We start from the raw sequence: 13589 nt of genomic DNA, 5'->3' as shown, positions 1-13589 counted from the left end.
CACCCGCCCCAAGGTATGTGACGAGTGCCCCAACGTGAAGCTGGAGCGCGAGCGCGAGGCCATTAACGTGGCCGTGGAGCCCGGCATGGCGGAGGGCCACGAGATCGTGTTTTTTGAGGAGGGGGAGCCCAAGGTCGACGGCGAGCCGGGGGACCTCAAGTTCAGGGTGCGCACGGTGCCCCACGACACCTTCAGCCGCAGCGGCAACGACCTCATGATGAACGCCACCATCAGCCTGCTGGACGCCCTCGTGGGCTTCAGCCGGGAGGTGAAGCATCTGGACGGCCACAAAGTGGTGCTGGCCAGCGCGGGCGTGACGCGGCCGGGCGACGTGCAGCGCGTGGCGGGGGAGGGCATGCCGCAGTACCAGCACCCGGAGCGGCGGGGGGACCTGTTTGTGACGTACGCGGTGGACTTCCCGCCGGCGCTCAGCGAAGAGCAGAAGGCGCTCGCGCGGCAGCTGCTCGGCGGCGGCGGCGGCGGCGGGGGTGCGCTGGCCGCGGCGTGAGTGCCCGGCGGGCTCGGTGGGCCTGTGACCTTGTAACGCAGCGCCGATTGTTCACGACGACGCCACTTCTGTAATGACTCTAGACTGGAGATTATGTTACCCCTCAGGCCCACGCAGTGTGACGGGCTGATTTCAACTACTTGGGTTTGCAGGAGGTGACGACACATCGCCCTGGTTACAGGGCCCCCTTGCGGGCTGCTCGTGCACATCACGCTGTGTGGATGTGCGTGCAGTCGCAAAGTGTCTCCTCCTGGCGGGTACAACAGCCTAATCTGGTCAGAACGCAGTAGCCCACCCAGGCAGTCCTGCAAGACACCCATCCCACTGAATTGCCGCCTGCAACTGCAATCCCACTCAACTCCATCAAGGCCCAGGCGGCGGTATGGCCCGTCGGATGAAGAACAGAGCCAGCAGGCGTTGCTTGTGTGGAACCGCTGACACAACAACCGCGGCTAGCCACGGCCTTGTGTGTGCCTTGTCTGCATATGCTGTTTACACCGGATGCTGCCTTATCAGCAACACCAGGTCAATCTGTGAAATGTGATAGCAACTAGCAACAATACATGCGCAGCAGAGCTGAAACATGGCTGTGTGGACTGCCAGCGGTGTAACAGTGAGCGGTTACGTATTCTGTCTGTCATTTTTTAACAGGCCCCTCGAGCACGCCGGCTGGTTTGCAGGCACAGCCGGGGTCTGTGCCTTTGCCATGCCAGGCTCATCCCCAGAAAACAGGGGCCACACCTGGGCTGCCCCTGCCTGACGCAGAGGTATCAGCCGCATGGTGCGCAGGCCCTTGGCTGCAAGCAGCATCTTGGCTGAACGAAAACTGCACGAGGCTGAAAGGGACAGATTACAGATGAACGGGAGGTGGCATTTGCCAGCGGCGGGCGGTGATTTGCCAACAAAAAAACCATAGACAGCAAAATCGTAACAATGGGGGCAAACAAACTAGCCTGGGCGTTGCGACAGTGGCAGCGCCGCAGCTGCAGCGGTGCGGGGTGATGGCGCCATCACTACCCCTAACTGCAAGTGAACATGCAGCGCCGCGACCCAAACTTACTCTTGGCTGTCTCGGGATGGATTGCTGTTGCATCAGCACAACAACAGCTGTGCGCACGCAACAACTAACAGTGCGCCATCGGGCGCGTGAAGTATACACACATACACTCATGCTCTCTCTCCCTGTTCTCTGGTGCCAAAATCGCTCTGCAAAGCCCATGCAGCGCTTTCGCTACATTTGCGGGCGGTGCGGGCGGTGGGGCCACTCCAGCGAAGCCGCCGCCGGCTCAAGCCCTTGCTACGAACGAATAGGGGACGGATTATGGATTTTTCGGTCGTGCGCACAGTGGTGAGGTTGAAAAGGGACCTCTGTTTGCTTGCACATGTGTGCGGCCTGCCTACTCTCACTGCTTGTGTGTGCTTTCTGTGCTTGCCAGGGTGGCGCTCGCATCTGTTGGCGCTCAGGCTCGTGACGGGCCAACCGCACTTCACTGCCCGCGTGCGGGCGCGGACGTGGCGTGCGTATAGGCGCGCACGCGAACGCCCGCAGCGGCTATTTTGCGACATGATTGATGCGAAAATGGATAGGCCGGGCTCGGAAAAGTACAAAAAGCGCCACACAGCGGGGTGCTGAGCTCCCAGCATAACGTCCTGGATGGACCACCCTGAGCGCCAACCGTGCATGTGCCGCTCGTGTGCTGCTGCCTGTAAGCGCAGGGGTGCAGGGCGGAAATGAGCCGGTCACTTGTTCCAAGCCCCTCTCAACGGCGTGCCAAACTCTCAAAGGCATGCCAAACTCTCAACTGCCCGCCCCTGCTGGCCAAGCCGGCTTCTGAGCCGCCTGGAGCTGCCCCGTCTCTCGGCTGGGGCGGCGACCAGAGCAGTCAAAGCACAGTGGCGCACAAAATGTTGTGCAAGGGTGTGCGTGCTCGCCATTGGCTATGCATCGAGCACAGCACGGAGGGCGCATAGCACACGACCGTGACGCGGGCATGGCGGAATAGTGCGCGTGCAACCTGCCTGCTTTCACTGGCACAATCCTCGCGGCAGTGCTAGAGTACAGACAAGCAGAGCGGTGCAGTGCACGGGCGTGTGAAACCGCTCCAGATATCCCCACCCCTTGATGTATAAGCCAGTGCCGTTTTTGACAGCGGCATCGCGCCAGCCATGTTTTGAACCCCATGATCCCACGAAATCACGGTGATGGCGGGGGACTGCCTCGAGAAACGTGGCAGGTTGGAAAACCCCCTGGGCAGGCGGGCGGCGCAGATGGGGTGCAGATGTGCCCCCGAGCGCACAAGCCAATGCGGATTGCACAAGACAATGACATTTATATCGTGTCAAGGCATGGGCACCTGTGCAAGCACATGAGAAAACTGCGCAGGTCGCCGCCAGCTGTTCTGCCCGCGCAAGCCCTCGTGCTTCCCAGTCAAGAAGTGGACTTGGCAGCACGCAAATCAAGAGACACGCAGCTTCCCCAGCGCGTTCGGCACTGCACTGAGAGCGTGTACCAGTGGTTTCGCCTGTGCGCACTTGGCCGCCACATCGGCTGGTCAGATGTCGGTAAATGTTTGTTGCCCGGCACAGCGGCGGCCGCGGTCATTCTGCAGCTGGACCCTCGGCGCAAAAGGTGGCGAGGTCGGAGTGGTCAGGGGGGCCAATGTGCGCCCGTGACTCCGGTGGCATAACCCTCTTAGTGCTGTGCCGCAGCAGCCAATGTATGGGCAGAAAGGGGGGGATGGGTAGTGGGATACATCGTCACTCTAGTGCAGGCGAGTGCCACCACTACCACAGGTGCAAGCCGCCAAACAGGGACGTCGCGGGCGGCGCCGCCGCTGCAGCCGCGGCCGCCGCAGCCAGCGGGCCTGCGGCGCCGCCGAGCGGCCAGTCGCGGTCGCCCACGGGAGGCAGCCTCGGAAGCCCCCAGAGTCCGGGGAGGGCGCTGACGCGGTCCGATGATCTCGTCGCGGCGAGTTGGGGCAGCGTCTGTAACCTTGAGAGGCTCGCCGTCGCGGCCAGAGCAGCGGCGTCCGCGGCGGCTGCAGCGGCGGCGTTGATGGCAGCGCAGGGGTCCTGGGGGATCGCGCAGGTGTGCGGGGCATTGCCCAGGTCGACAACCGCAGCCCCCTGCTGCACTGCTGCGGACGGGGCAGCGGCCAATGGGTGTGTGCCGGGCTCCTCAGCACACTGCGATGCGGCCGCCGACGGCAGCGGCCACAGCAGTCGCGGCGGCGGAGCCACGAGAAGAGGCCTGGACGAGGCGGCGTCGATGGGCGCGGCCACTAGGTGTGGCAGGTGTGGGCAGGAGCGACACGCCATGCTGCTGACTGTAGGGGCAATGGCGGCGGCGGCGTTTGATGCGGGGCACGCGGGCGCTGCGGAGGCAGCAGCAGGCGGCATCACCAGCTGCCGCAGTGCCGCAATGTCGCACAGGGCGGCCCCCACAGACAGCAGTCGCGGCAGCGCCGCCGACGGAGCCCCTGGACTGCGCTGGGCAGATTGCCGCGCCACTGCTGGCGAGTCAGGCGCCTCGCACGAATCGCCGGCTTCCACTGGCCCGTTGCCGTTGCCTTTGCACCTGTTGGTGGCCCGCGGTGGCGGCAGCAGGACCATCCCGGTCTGGGCCGCGGCCTCCTGGACTGCCCGCCAGATGGCGCCGCGCTCCTGGATGGCGCGCTGCATGTCCCCTTCCTGGCCCTGGTGCCGAACTCCGCACACGTCAGCATCCATGCTCGGCTGCTGCTGCTGCTGCTGCTGCTGCTGCTGCTGCTGCTGCTGCTGCTGTTGCTGCTGTTGCTGCTGCTGCTGCTTCTCCTGCTGCTGCCGCAGCAGCTGCTGGCTCTGCTCATTAGCAACGTGCGCGCCGCCGCCCTGCACTGTGCTGTCGCTTGCCTGCTGCAGCTGGGCGTGCGAGCCCCAGGTTGCAGCGCCACATGCACTGGCAGCGGTGAGGGCAACAGTGGCTGGCGCAGGGCAGGGCCGCCGCAGCTCGTCCTCGCGGTGGGCGAAGAAGCATATGCTGCGGGAGCAGTCGGCTCCATCGCGGCACATCTAATCGGGAGTGCAGGCAGGTGGGGGGGGGATGCAGAGGGTTTGCGAGTTTGTTGTCGATTGGTTCAGGAAGAAGAGGGCCGCGCTGGGAATCTGCTTTGCTGAGGGGTTCGCCTGGCCGAATCCCATGCAGCAGCAAGCGTTGGCGGCCTGCCGCCTGACAGGCCGCTGCCTGCATCACAGCCTGTGCAACGCAGTCTCCTGAGACAGCAACCGGCATCACTGGTGGTTATCACCGCCCGCCCTCCCCTCTCCGAACCCCACCTTTGTGCGGAATTTCGAGGGATGCAAGTGGATCTCAAACACGCTGTGGGCCCAGGGGCACTGCTCCCCGCGCGGGCAACGGCCGCGGCGGCGCACGTCTGGGCAGCAGGCCGCCTGGTACGGGTGCGTGGCCGGGGAGCGGCGGCGCGCCTTCTCCTCTGGGTGTGCCCAGGGGCATGTGGCCCTGCAGGCCGTGGGTGTGGTCAATTGTATGTCAGGCGGAGCAATGTGCAGATGATAGAGCGAGGGGGGGGGCGACCCCCTTTGGCCACACCGCCCTGCTGCAAGTTGCTGCTGGGCAGGCGCTGGCCGGACCCACGCCCCCTGTTGCCCATTGCTGCCTACATCAACACAAACCCTTCGTGCCGACCAGCACCAGCGCTCGTACTAGCAGCTGCATCAGCATCTGCGTCAGCACTGGCTCCGGCACCAGCACCAGCGCCAGCGATCAAGACTCTGAACTCATCCTAAGCCTCTCGTATGTCCCCATGCACCTCTGCCCAGCCCACCAGTCGTGCTCCAGGTCGGCATAGGGGCAGTCCACCACCTTCCAGGAGAACATGATGTACTCCGCACTGCTGCCCTCCAGCACGCTGCCCCCCTCGCCGCCCTCTGCCTCACCGTCTTGGTCACAGTCAGCAACCGACGACGCCGAGGGCGACGCGACCTCCGAGACGCTCGCCGCGCCGCTGCAGCTGCCGCGGCGGCTGCCGGCCGGGCTGCACGCCGGGGTGCTGCATGTGGGGGGGCTGCCGCTGAACCCGCTGCTGCTGGCAGAGCAGCTGGTGCCCGGCCTGCCGTCTGCGCTGCACGCGCCGCGACGGCCGGCCGAGCCGCACTCGGCGAGCCGCGCGGCGGCGGCTACAACTGGATCTTCCAAGCGTGGGCCATCGCTGCTGCTGCCGGGAGTGCCCCCGCAGCCGGAGGCGAAGCTTGACCCGCGGCTTGCCGCCTTGCTGGGGCTGCCGCGCGCAGAGGGGGCTGCGGGGGCGCCGCAGACCGGCTCAGAGGGCTGAAAGCCGTTGCAACTACAGGCATGTGATTGCCAGGAGTTTTCACATGCCGGGCACTCTTGAGCGCTGCTCGTACTGTTGCTGTTCACGGGGGCGTCGCCAGCGGCAGCGTAGTAGGCGGGGGTCCGCCCCTGCATTGGAGCGCCTGCGCCCTGCCGCAGCATGTAGATAGGATAAGATGTTGTGATACACGCTTCTTAGCTGGGTGCAAGCCCCGAATGTGCCTTCCTGAAACGGCGACCACGGGGGGCCACAAGCGGGTCGACCCTCCCACCTGCCTGATCGTCCCTGTTGTAATATAGCGGCGAAGCGCGGGTGACCTGCACCTCGATGAAACAATCGCGATATTTGCTGATGAACGATTCAGGGCTGGTATTGCCCTGGCTTTGTGAGCACAGGGGGCTTTCTCTCCGAGGAGGGGGTAGGTCGCAGTCAAAGGGCGCATGCACCCGGTGACGCTGGGCCCCAACACTCACGACGACAGAGCTGCCAGACGGGCCGCCTTGCATTTTCAAGCAAATTCTCTGCTGCTCTGTCATTGAGGTCCTCAAGGGGTCAAAACTTGAGACCCGCAACGCTGACATCTGTTTAGGCCAACCCACACCAGCTGCACTTCACTCTGCCATCGCCCTCAGCAGTCCTGCAGCTGTATTGGCGCGTTGCCCTGCCCTGCCGCCGCACCAGCCCAAAGTATTTGCATGCGCCCTGCAACTCCAAAACCGTGTGCGCCCCCCTCGCGGATGCCGCTCGCCTCGCGCCTGCAATGCAACCCGACACTCAGCCGCCGTGTGTCGAGAGTGCAGGGGCCTGCAGCCATGCCCCAGGCTTCCCAATTGGCAGAAGCTCCCGAAGCTCACAAGCCTTGCCTGCGCTGTCCAGGTGCCTTCATTTCCTTTACACAACCTCATGCTAGCCTGGGCGTGGTCGATTTATGCACGGCAGCATCAGGGCCTGCTGCCATCACACCCTCCCCCGTCCAGCCTGCAGGCCAGCAGCCTCGGCGCCCCTTCCCACCTTTTCACCCCATCCATATCTGTGTGACTTGTGGCGCCACCTAAAATTCCGTCGCACCGCAGCCGTCTAGGGCCGATGGACGCGTGCAGAAATGTCAGGTACATGACTCAACATCTTAGGGGCCGCACAGCATTGGGTGTGGCATGAAGCTGAACGTGCAGCAGTTCATGAGAATCTTTTCATGGCCACGTTGTTCAAAGCTAGGTGTTTGGTGGGTGCCAGTCATGGTGCACGCACGGGCTTTCGTGGGCCCTCTTGCCCAAGCAGTTCCGCCAGGCCCAGAACGAAATCCTGCATTGCGGTTTGTCGCCCCGTGTGCTGCACCAGCAACTGCCAGCCGCAGCACGCGTGGTGTAGCACCGGTCAAAGTCTGTCTGAACACAGCGATTCTTTCAGCGTGCGTGAGGGCCTGCCGCCCGGAAGCGCGACATTTCGGCACTGTCAGCTGCGGGTGTCACCAAGGTCCGACTGGACCGCTTGTTCCTCAGCCAGATGGTGAAGCGGTCGCAGCAATGGCAGCGGTATATACCGTGTGCGATCAAATCACAACAGAAAGCCATAGCAGGACTCTTCAGCGTCTTGATCGATCGCGCTGTGTACAAAGCTCGTTGCCAGGCGCCTGCCTGCGTCTTTCGGTTGTCTGTCGAACAGACTGCAACTCAATCAAGTCACGAAGCAAGCACGTATCACCTGGAACCGGGGGCAGTGCAGCTCCGCAGGCCGGAGCCGAGCAGCACCTGCACAACGCAGCAGCGGCGGCAGGCAGCTGCGGCGGCCCAGCGACCCCACGCGCCTCGCTGCCCCGGCGCAGCATGCACAGCAAGCCCGGCGGCCGAGGCGGCGGCGGCGGCGGCCGCGGCCGCGGCCGCGGGCGCGGTCAGTACAGGGGTGCCGTCAGCACGTATGACAAGCGCCAAGTCATCCAGAAGGCGCGCAACCTGAAAGCCAAGAAGGTGAATAAGTACCGCCGCACCCTCAAGCGCCTGGAGGCGGACGGGCGGCTGGCGGCGCCGCCAGCGCTGCGGGACGGCCTGGATGACTTGGACGCGGCGGACCCCTTGGCAGACCTCAGCCACGGCGGCGGCGGCAGCGACGGCAGCGGCGGCAGCAGTGGGGGCGAGGAGGAGGGCGAGGGGGGAGCGCCTCGGCAGCAGCGGCAGAAGCAGCGATGGCTGCCGCCGCCACCCACAGAGGTGGGTTGCGCCCGCGCGCGTTGTTGGTGTGGGTGTGGAGGGTGTGCGGGCGGCAGTGGCCGTGGCCCTGCGAGCTGCATGTGCCGACTGCTCGATTGGGGTCGGGGACGCGGCGCATCGACCCCTCCCCCACCCCAAACATCACCACCACTGCCACCACTTCACATCTCATACCCTCATCAACTTCGCCTGGGCGCCCGGTTAACCCTCATCTCCTTCAGCTCGAGCTTGCCCTCTCAGTGTCTTGCAAACTCGCGCATGCACGTTCGCACACTCATACGCACACTCACACAAACCCACACACGCTCACACACCCCGTCTGCCTGCTCCTCATCAAATGCGTTACAGCCGGCAACTGACGCTGGCGCCCGCGGCCAGCAGGGCAAATCGCAGCGGGGTCCTCGGCTAGGGGGCAGCGGTGATGACGACGGGGCTGAGGCGGAGGGGCAGCAGCATGAGGGGCACGGCAGGGGGCGGGGCAGGCGGCGGGGGGGCGCAACGGGGCCACCATCGCAGCTGGAGCGGCTGGCGGCGAAACGGCGCGCCCAGTTGGAGGAGGAGCAGAAGGCAAAGGAGGAGGTGAGCCGCTGCGCTGCTGCTGCTCATTCGGCGTGGCGGCAGGGTGCTCGCGATTTTGCGCGTTTTCAGCGGCTGCGGCAGAGCCGCCATGCCGAATCGGCCGGACCCTGTGCCTGCGGCGATCGCGCTCACTACCGGCTTTCGCTTCGCCTGCAACTCTCTGCCCGCTGTGCCTCGGCAAACTGCAGCGGCTTGTTGCTGCGCAGCGGCGGAGGGAGGAGCTGGAGGCAAAGGAGGTGAGGGGCCTGGGCTGGGGTTGACTTGATTTGGGTGGGGGGGGATTGGTTTGGTCAAGGCCAGCTGCAGGGGTTGTTGGCAGGTCAGGGACGAGGGACGCTGCTATGGGCGTGGATGTGCCATGAGAGTTTTGTGTCATCACCGGTCAGAGCACGCCATCGGCTTGGAGTGCGCGTCTCTCAAGTGGTGGGGCGTGACGACCCGCGTGCCGGCGAGGGGGCAAGCGACGGATGCCAGGGCAGCAAGGCAGCGGGACAAGCGGGCCCGAGGAGCGGCAGCCCAAACCATGCCAAATCGTCCCGTCGCGACACCGCAACAGCCTTGGGCCACCGACCCCCTTGTGCTCACCAACCCCGTGCCCACAAACGGCACGCCGTGACTCGCACGCATCGCTCTTGAACGTGCCATCCTACACCACCAGCGCCACCTCCCAGACGCTCACGTGTTGCCCTCCCAACAACCCTTTGCCCCATGCGCAGCGCCAGCGCAAGGCGTCCAAGGCCAAGTTCTTCGCCAAGACGCGCCACGGGCAGCCCCAGATGCGGCACCGCATAGAGGGTATCTTGGAGAAGCTGCAGGCGGAGGCCAAGCCGCCGGGACGCAGATAACGTGACCGCACCCCGCAGCGGCGACATCCCAGGGCGGCGGCGCAGCACAATTGGGTCGCGCGCGCTGCGACGGCGGGTGGCGCTCTGCGGTTTCGGGCTGGAACGGAGGCTGGCTTGTGGTTGTGGCGTGGTCCCACCTCGACGCCTTTTGTTTAAGGCTCGCATCCAGCGGCAGGCGCCAGGAGGCGAGAGCCGCCAGCGTCTGCCGAACGCTCGACGTGCTGATGACTCATAGTTGTGCCCTCAGAGGGCTCTGTCCCAGGCACCGAGTTGAACACGACAGCCTACCACCGAAGCGCAACTCACGTCGCTTGCTCTGTGCAGCGGGTCGCGCATTCAACTGGCTGTGCGGGGTTGCGCTTGCTGCTGCCTCCCTTGCGTGGTATTTCCTTCGGCAGCGCGTGAATCAAGGGCTCGTCCCAAAACGTGACCATCCCTGCCAGCGGTCCCTGCGCCATGCCTGATCGTGTGCACGTTCGCAAAGTACCTCCCCTCCCTACTGGTAACAGGAGTACCTCCCCTGCAACCCTGCCAGTCGGACACCCCCCGCAGCTTGAGCAGCCCTTGCAGCCCTAGGGGTGCAGGTCGAGGGGTGATGTCCACTCCTGCATCGGCGCCTGCCAGCCCCCTGCCGCCACCCAAGGCCAACCTGCAGCGTGACTGCACTTCTTACGAAGCTGCTGAGCTGCACCGCCATGCCCTGCGTTAGTGTTGCTGCGACAGCCGGTTGTGCATCGTGACTGGCCCCAGCAGCGCGCTCACTACAATGTTCTCCACAATAGCACTGGTCAACACGCCGTTCTGCCGTGTGGCCCCGAAGGTGCAGCGCCTTGAAATGGGCTTCTCCAGCTGGCGCAGGCTGGCCGACCCCGCGGAGGGGCGTCATGGCACTGCTCAAGGCGCTGGTGCCGCAAAGGCACGTCTACTTCCGCATCCAGGGCCTTCAAAAGGGCGGGCGGCCTGGCGGGGTTCAGCCGCCCGGAGCTCCGCGCACAGGTGTCAAGACTCGGGTCGACAGCCCCCCCCCTCCCCGGGGAAGGCCGCCGACTGCGCCCTCGGCCTTGATCCTCTGCAAGGTGTGCCGCTTCAGCACCCCGCAGTGCCTTGCCTCCCTGTGAGCAACTCTTGCCAGAATGTGGGTGCCCTGACGTGCTCCGAGCACTCGCTGCAGCGGGCTGGGCGAGCCGAGCAGCTGCAGTGGCTGCAGCTTGGGGCGTGCAGCGCGGGAGCCGAGTGGGTGCAGCGCGTGATGATGCGGGGCACAATCTGAGTCCAGCAGAGCGATTCATTTGTTTGACAATGTCAAGCTGCTCAGGCACAGTGTTGCGCCGGCGCCGTCTGGCGCGTCGTGCAGCGAAAGCCGGGTCTGCCAGGATCTGGGATGGTTTGCGCGGTGCACGGCGGGGTGCTGAGCACCGCCCTGATGAGTCGCGGGCGTGGCGTCACCGGGGCCACGGCCTCTGTCCTCATGGATAGAAAGATAGATAGATAGATAGAAAGATAGATAGATAGATAGATAGATAGATAGATAGATAGACAAGTTACTCATGCCTCATCTCAACACTGCAAGCGTACCTGTCAGGGAATTCAAAGTTATGTGGCAGCTCTGTGCCCCTGAGTCGCCCAGTGCGGGTGGATCCACCCGCATCTCAACCAGACTGTTAGAATTGCCCTGGCTGCCAGCCACACCAAACGGAACCAGGACCCAGACCTGGCCGTGGCATCCATCCAGCAGAACACTTGGACCCTGTCGCATGTCTCTGACCTGAATCAATTTCTCTGACCTGATATCACAAGGCGGCCATTCGACAAAACAATAAAGCAAAAAAACAATGTGGTTCAAGTTGTTGCTGCGTCCTCATTCGCTCTCCACTACCACCCGCGTCTGCTGCATCTGTAGCACCGGTGGCGCCGTCAAGTCCCAGCCCGCCGACTCCATCGCAGCCAAAAACCCCGGGTAGTGCCGCCGGGCCGCCGCAAGGCTCTCTTTCAACAGGCCAAAATCAGCCGCGCCGCTGCTCCCGCCGCCGTTGCCAGCTGCATTGCTGCTGCTCGTCGCCGCGTCCAGCCACGCCGCCTGCCAGACCGCCTGCAGCAGCGCCGGCGGCGCCGCGTCCCTCTTGACCACCACCCACGCCGCGCCGTCGCGCCACGTCAGCAGGTACTGCTCTGCCTCGTACAGCCCCACCCACTCCGCCAGCTCTGAGGCCCCCGGGCCCTGCCCCACAGCCGCGGCGCCCGAGCCCTGCTTCTTGTCATCGCCGCTCCCCCAGGCCTCCGCTATGGTGACCCCCAGCCGCATTCGTGGCCGCACTGACCCGGCCGGTGTCAGCATCGGCTCCGCCGCGTTCACCTCCTCGACACCAGGCAGCACCGGGGTCGCCACCGCCGCCGCCGCATCCACGCTTGCTGACAGGCCCCCATGCCCGTCCCCACCGCTGCCGCCGCGGACGGCGGCGACGTGGGCCGCGGCGAGCGCGCAGGCGCGCTTCTGGTTGAGCGTTGCGAAGCGCAGCTGGCTGAGGGCCGCGAAGCGAAACAACACGTGCACACCCTGCACCAGCGCCCACAGGCCCACCACCGGCTGCCAGGACCCTGAGACGCGTTTTGTGGGGGAGGCTTGGTGGGTTGAGAGTGAAGGCAGGAGGAGAGTGAGAAGCCTGAGCCCCCACAAGAAGCAATTCAAGGCCACAGGTCACATGCCAAAAGACTGACATGCCGCTTGCCGCATCAACTGCTGCCGGCACAATTGTGCCAGCGTGGTCTCTGTCATCATCCGCAAGCGTTGACCCCTGCCCAGCAAAGCGGCCTCACCTGTGCCCTCTAGCGACTGCAGCAGTGCCACGCTGGCGGCGTAGCCCGCGAGCTGGGCGGACACCTCCCACACCTGAACGAGCACATGGCGGCGGGGTCATGGTGTGCCAGAGATTCATGGCACGGGTTGCAGCGCGCATGCTGTCCGCCAAAGTGCATGAGCGAACACCGCTTGAGCGATGCATGCAGATGCCAAGAGGCGGCACCGGCCGCGTCCATATCCTGCAATGCATGCGTCGACAGCAGACAAGCGCAAGGCGCCTGAAACTGCACATCTCTTGCCGTCCATGCCTTGTGTTAAGCAGTGTCCTAATGAACAGCCACACACAACCCCTGCAAACAGCGTCAAGCACACGACGCCGGCTGGTCCCCGGTCGACGGTCGCCTCCGCCCTGGACCCATCCCACGCACCTCCTCCTTGGCCGCCACCGCCCCAACGTTGCCCGTGGCCGCAAAGTGCGTCTGCACCACCCTGAACACCGGCTTGCCCATGCCCTTGGCCACCGCCTTGGTAAAGTTCCCGGTGGACGCCAGCAGCAGGAAGTTCTGGGGGTACAGCGTGGTGGAGATCTCGAGGGCCAGGCCTTCGGGTGTGAGGGTGTGTGTGTGTGGGGGGGGGGGGGGAGGGGGAGAAGGGGTCCGCAGTGTTGCCTGGCAAGACGTGGCCGATGGTGGTGGGTTGTGGCCTGCGACAGACGCCGCAAGCTCTGAAATTGGTCCCCAGCAAAGGGCCCAACACCTCGAGCACAGTTCTGTGACGCCACTGGCTCGGTGCTCTGGGCACAAACCCCCGTTCGTGAGGCGCGCGGGGGCCCGAGCCAGGCGCACGGCCCGATATGCTGTCTTGCTTGCAGCCCACAGGACCGGCCCACAGGACAACTGCGTTGTCCAGGAGCGCATCCCAACCTGACAGTCTTGCGGCACACAGCAACCCGACACAAACAATCCCTGGAGAAACCCACCAATTGTTGTGATGGCCTCTGCCACCATCCTCCACCGCCGCGGGTCGTCGTCAAACTCGCGCCCCAGGCGGCCCCCCACAACAAAGCGCCCCGCGGCGCCGATACCGTCCTGCGGGGGGGGGGGGAGAGGGGTGTCAATGAGAGCAGGTGTGCAGGGAATTCAGCAACATCGAACAGCTGGCGGCGGCGGAAGGCAGGGCAAGGGCACGTGTCGAAAGAAAAGGCGTGTGATTTGACTGGCCGCTGCGCAGTTGCAAACAGTGGCGGTGATGTTGGTAAGGCACGTTCCCATGTTCGCCTCCATAGGGGGGGGGGGTGCGTACCTTGACGATCCACTTGATCGCTGC

The 13589-nt window shown here is 64.7% G+C and overlaps 3 protein-coding genes across 3 annotated transcripts in view; 2 read left to right on the top strand and 1 right to left on the bottom strand.

Annotated features, from left to right (window-relative positions):
• Positions 1–25: 25 nt before the first annotated feature.
• MNEG_1650 (hypothetical protein) lies at positions 26–508 on the top strand (the record flags this gene model as incomplete). The annotated part of the gene is made up of 1 exon (XM_014049878.1): positions 26–508. A coding segment is annotated over one exon (483 nt), but the record flags the coding sequence as incomplete, so codon positions are not given.
• A 7153-nt stretch (positions 509–7661) lies between these two features.
• On the top strand, positions 7662–9466 carry MNEG_1649 (hypothetical protein; the record flags this gene model as incomplete). The annotated part of the gene is made up of 4 exons (XM_014049877.1): positions 7662–8042; positions 8391–8621; positions 8810–8857; positions 9338–9466. The coding sequence occupies 4 exons, from the start codon at positions 7662–7664 to the stop codon at positions 9464–9466; spliced, it is 789 nt and encodes a 262-aa protein (XP_013905331.1).
• Positions 9467–11324: 1858 nt separating this feature from the next.
• Positions 11325–13589, bottom strand: part of MNEG_1648 (hypothetical protein) — a gene marked incomplete at both ends in the record, with an annotated part of 4029 nt that continues 1764 nt past the window's right edge. Inside the window, 4 exons of the mRNA XM_014049876.1 lie at positions 11325–12061; positions 12281–12353; positions 12692–12864; positions 13243–13351. Of these exons, the coding sequence (XP_013905330.1) occupies positions 11325–12061; positions 12281–12353; positions 12692–12864; positions 13243–13351 (1092 nt within the window). The remainder of the gene's footprint in view (positions 12062–12280; positions 12354–12691; positions 12865–13242; positions 13352–13589) is intronic.

The sequence above is a fragment of the Monoraphidium neglectum genome (genome assembly GCF_000611645.1).
Source record: "Monoraphidium neglectum strain SAG 48.87 unplaced genomic scaffold scaffold00170, whole genome shotgun sequence".
In the NCBI taxonomy this organism is placed as follows: Eukaryota; Viridiplantae; Chlorophyta; class Chlorophyceae; order Sphaeropleales; family Selenastraceae; genus Monoraphidium; species Monoraphidium neglectum.
Note: the sequence above shows the minus strand (reverse complement) of the source record. Positions and strands in the feature narration are given on the sequence as shown.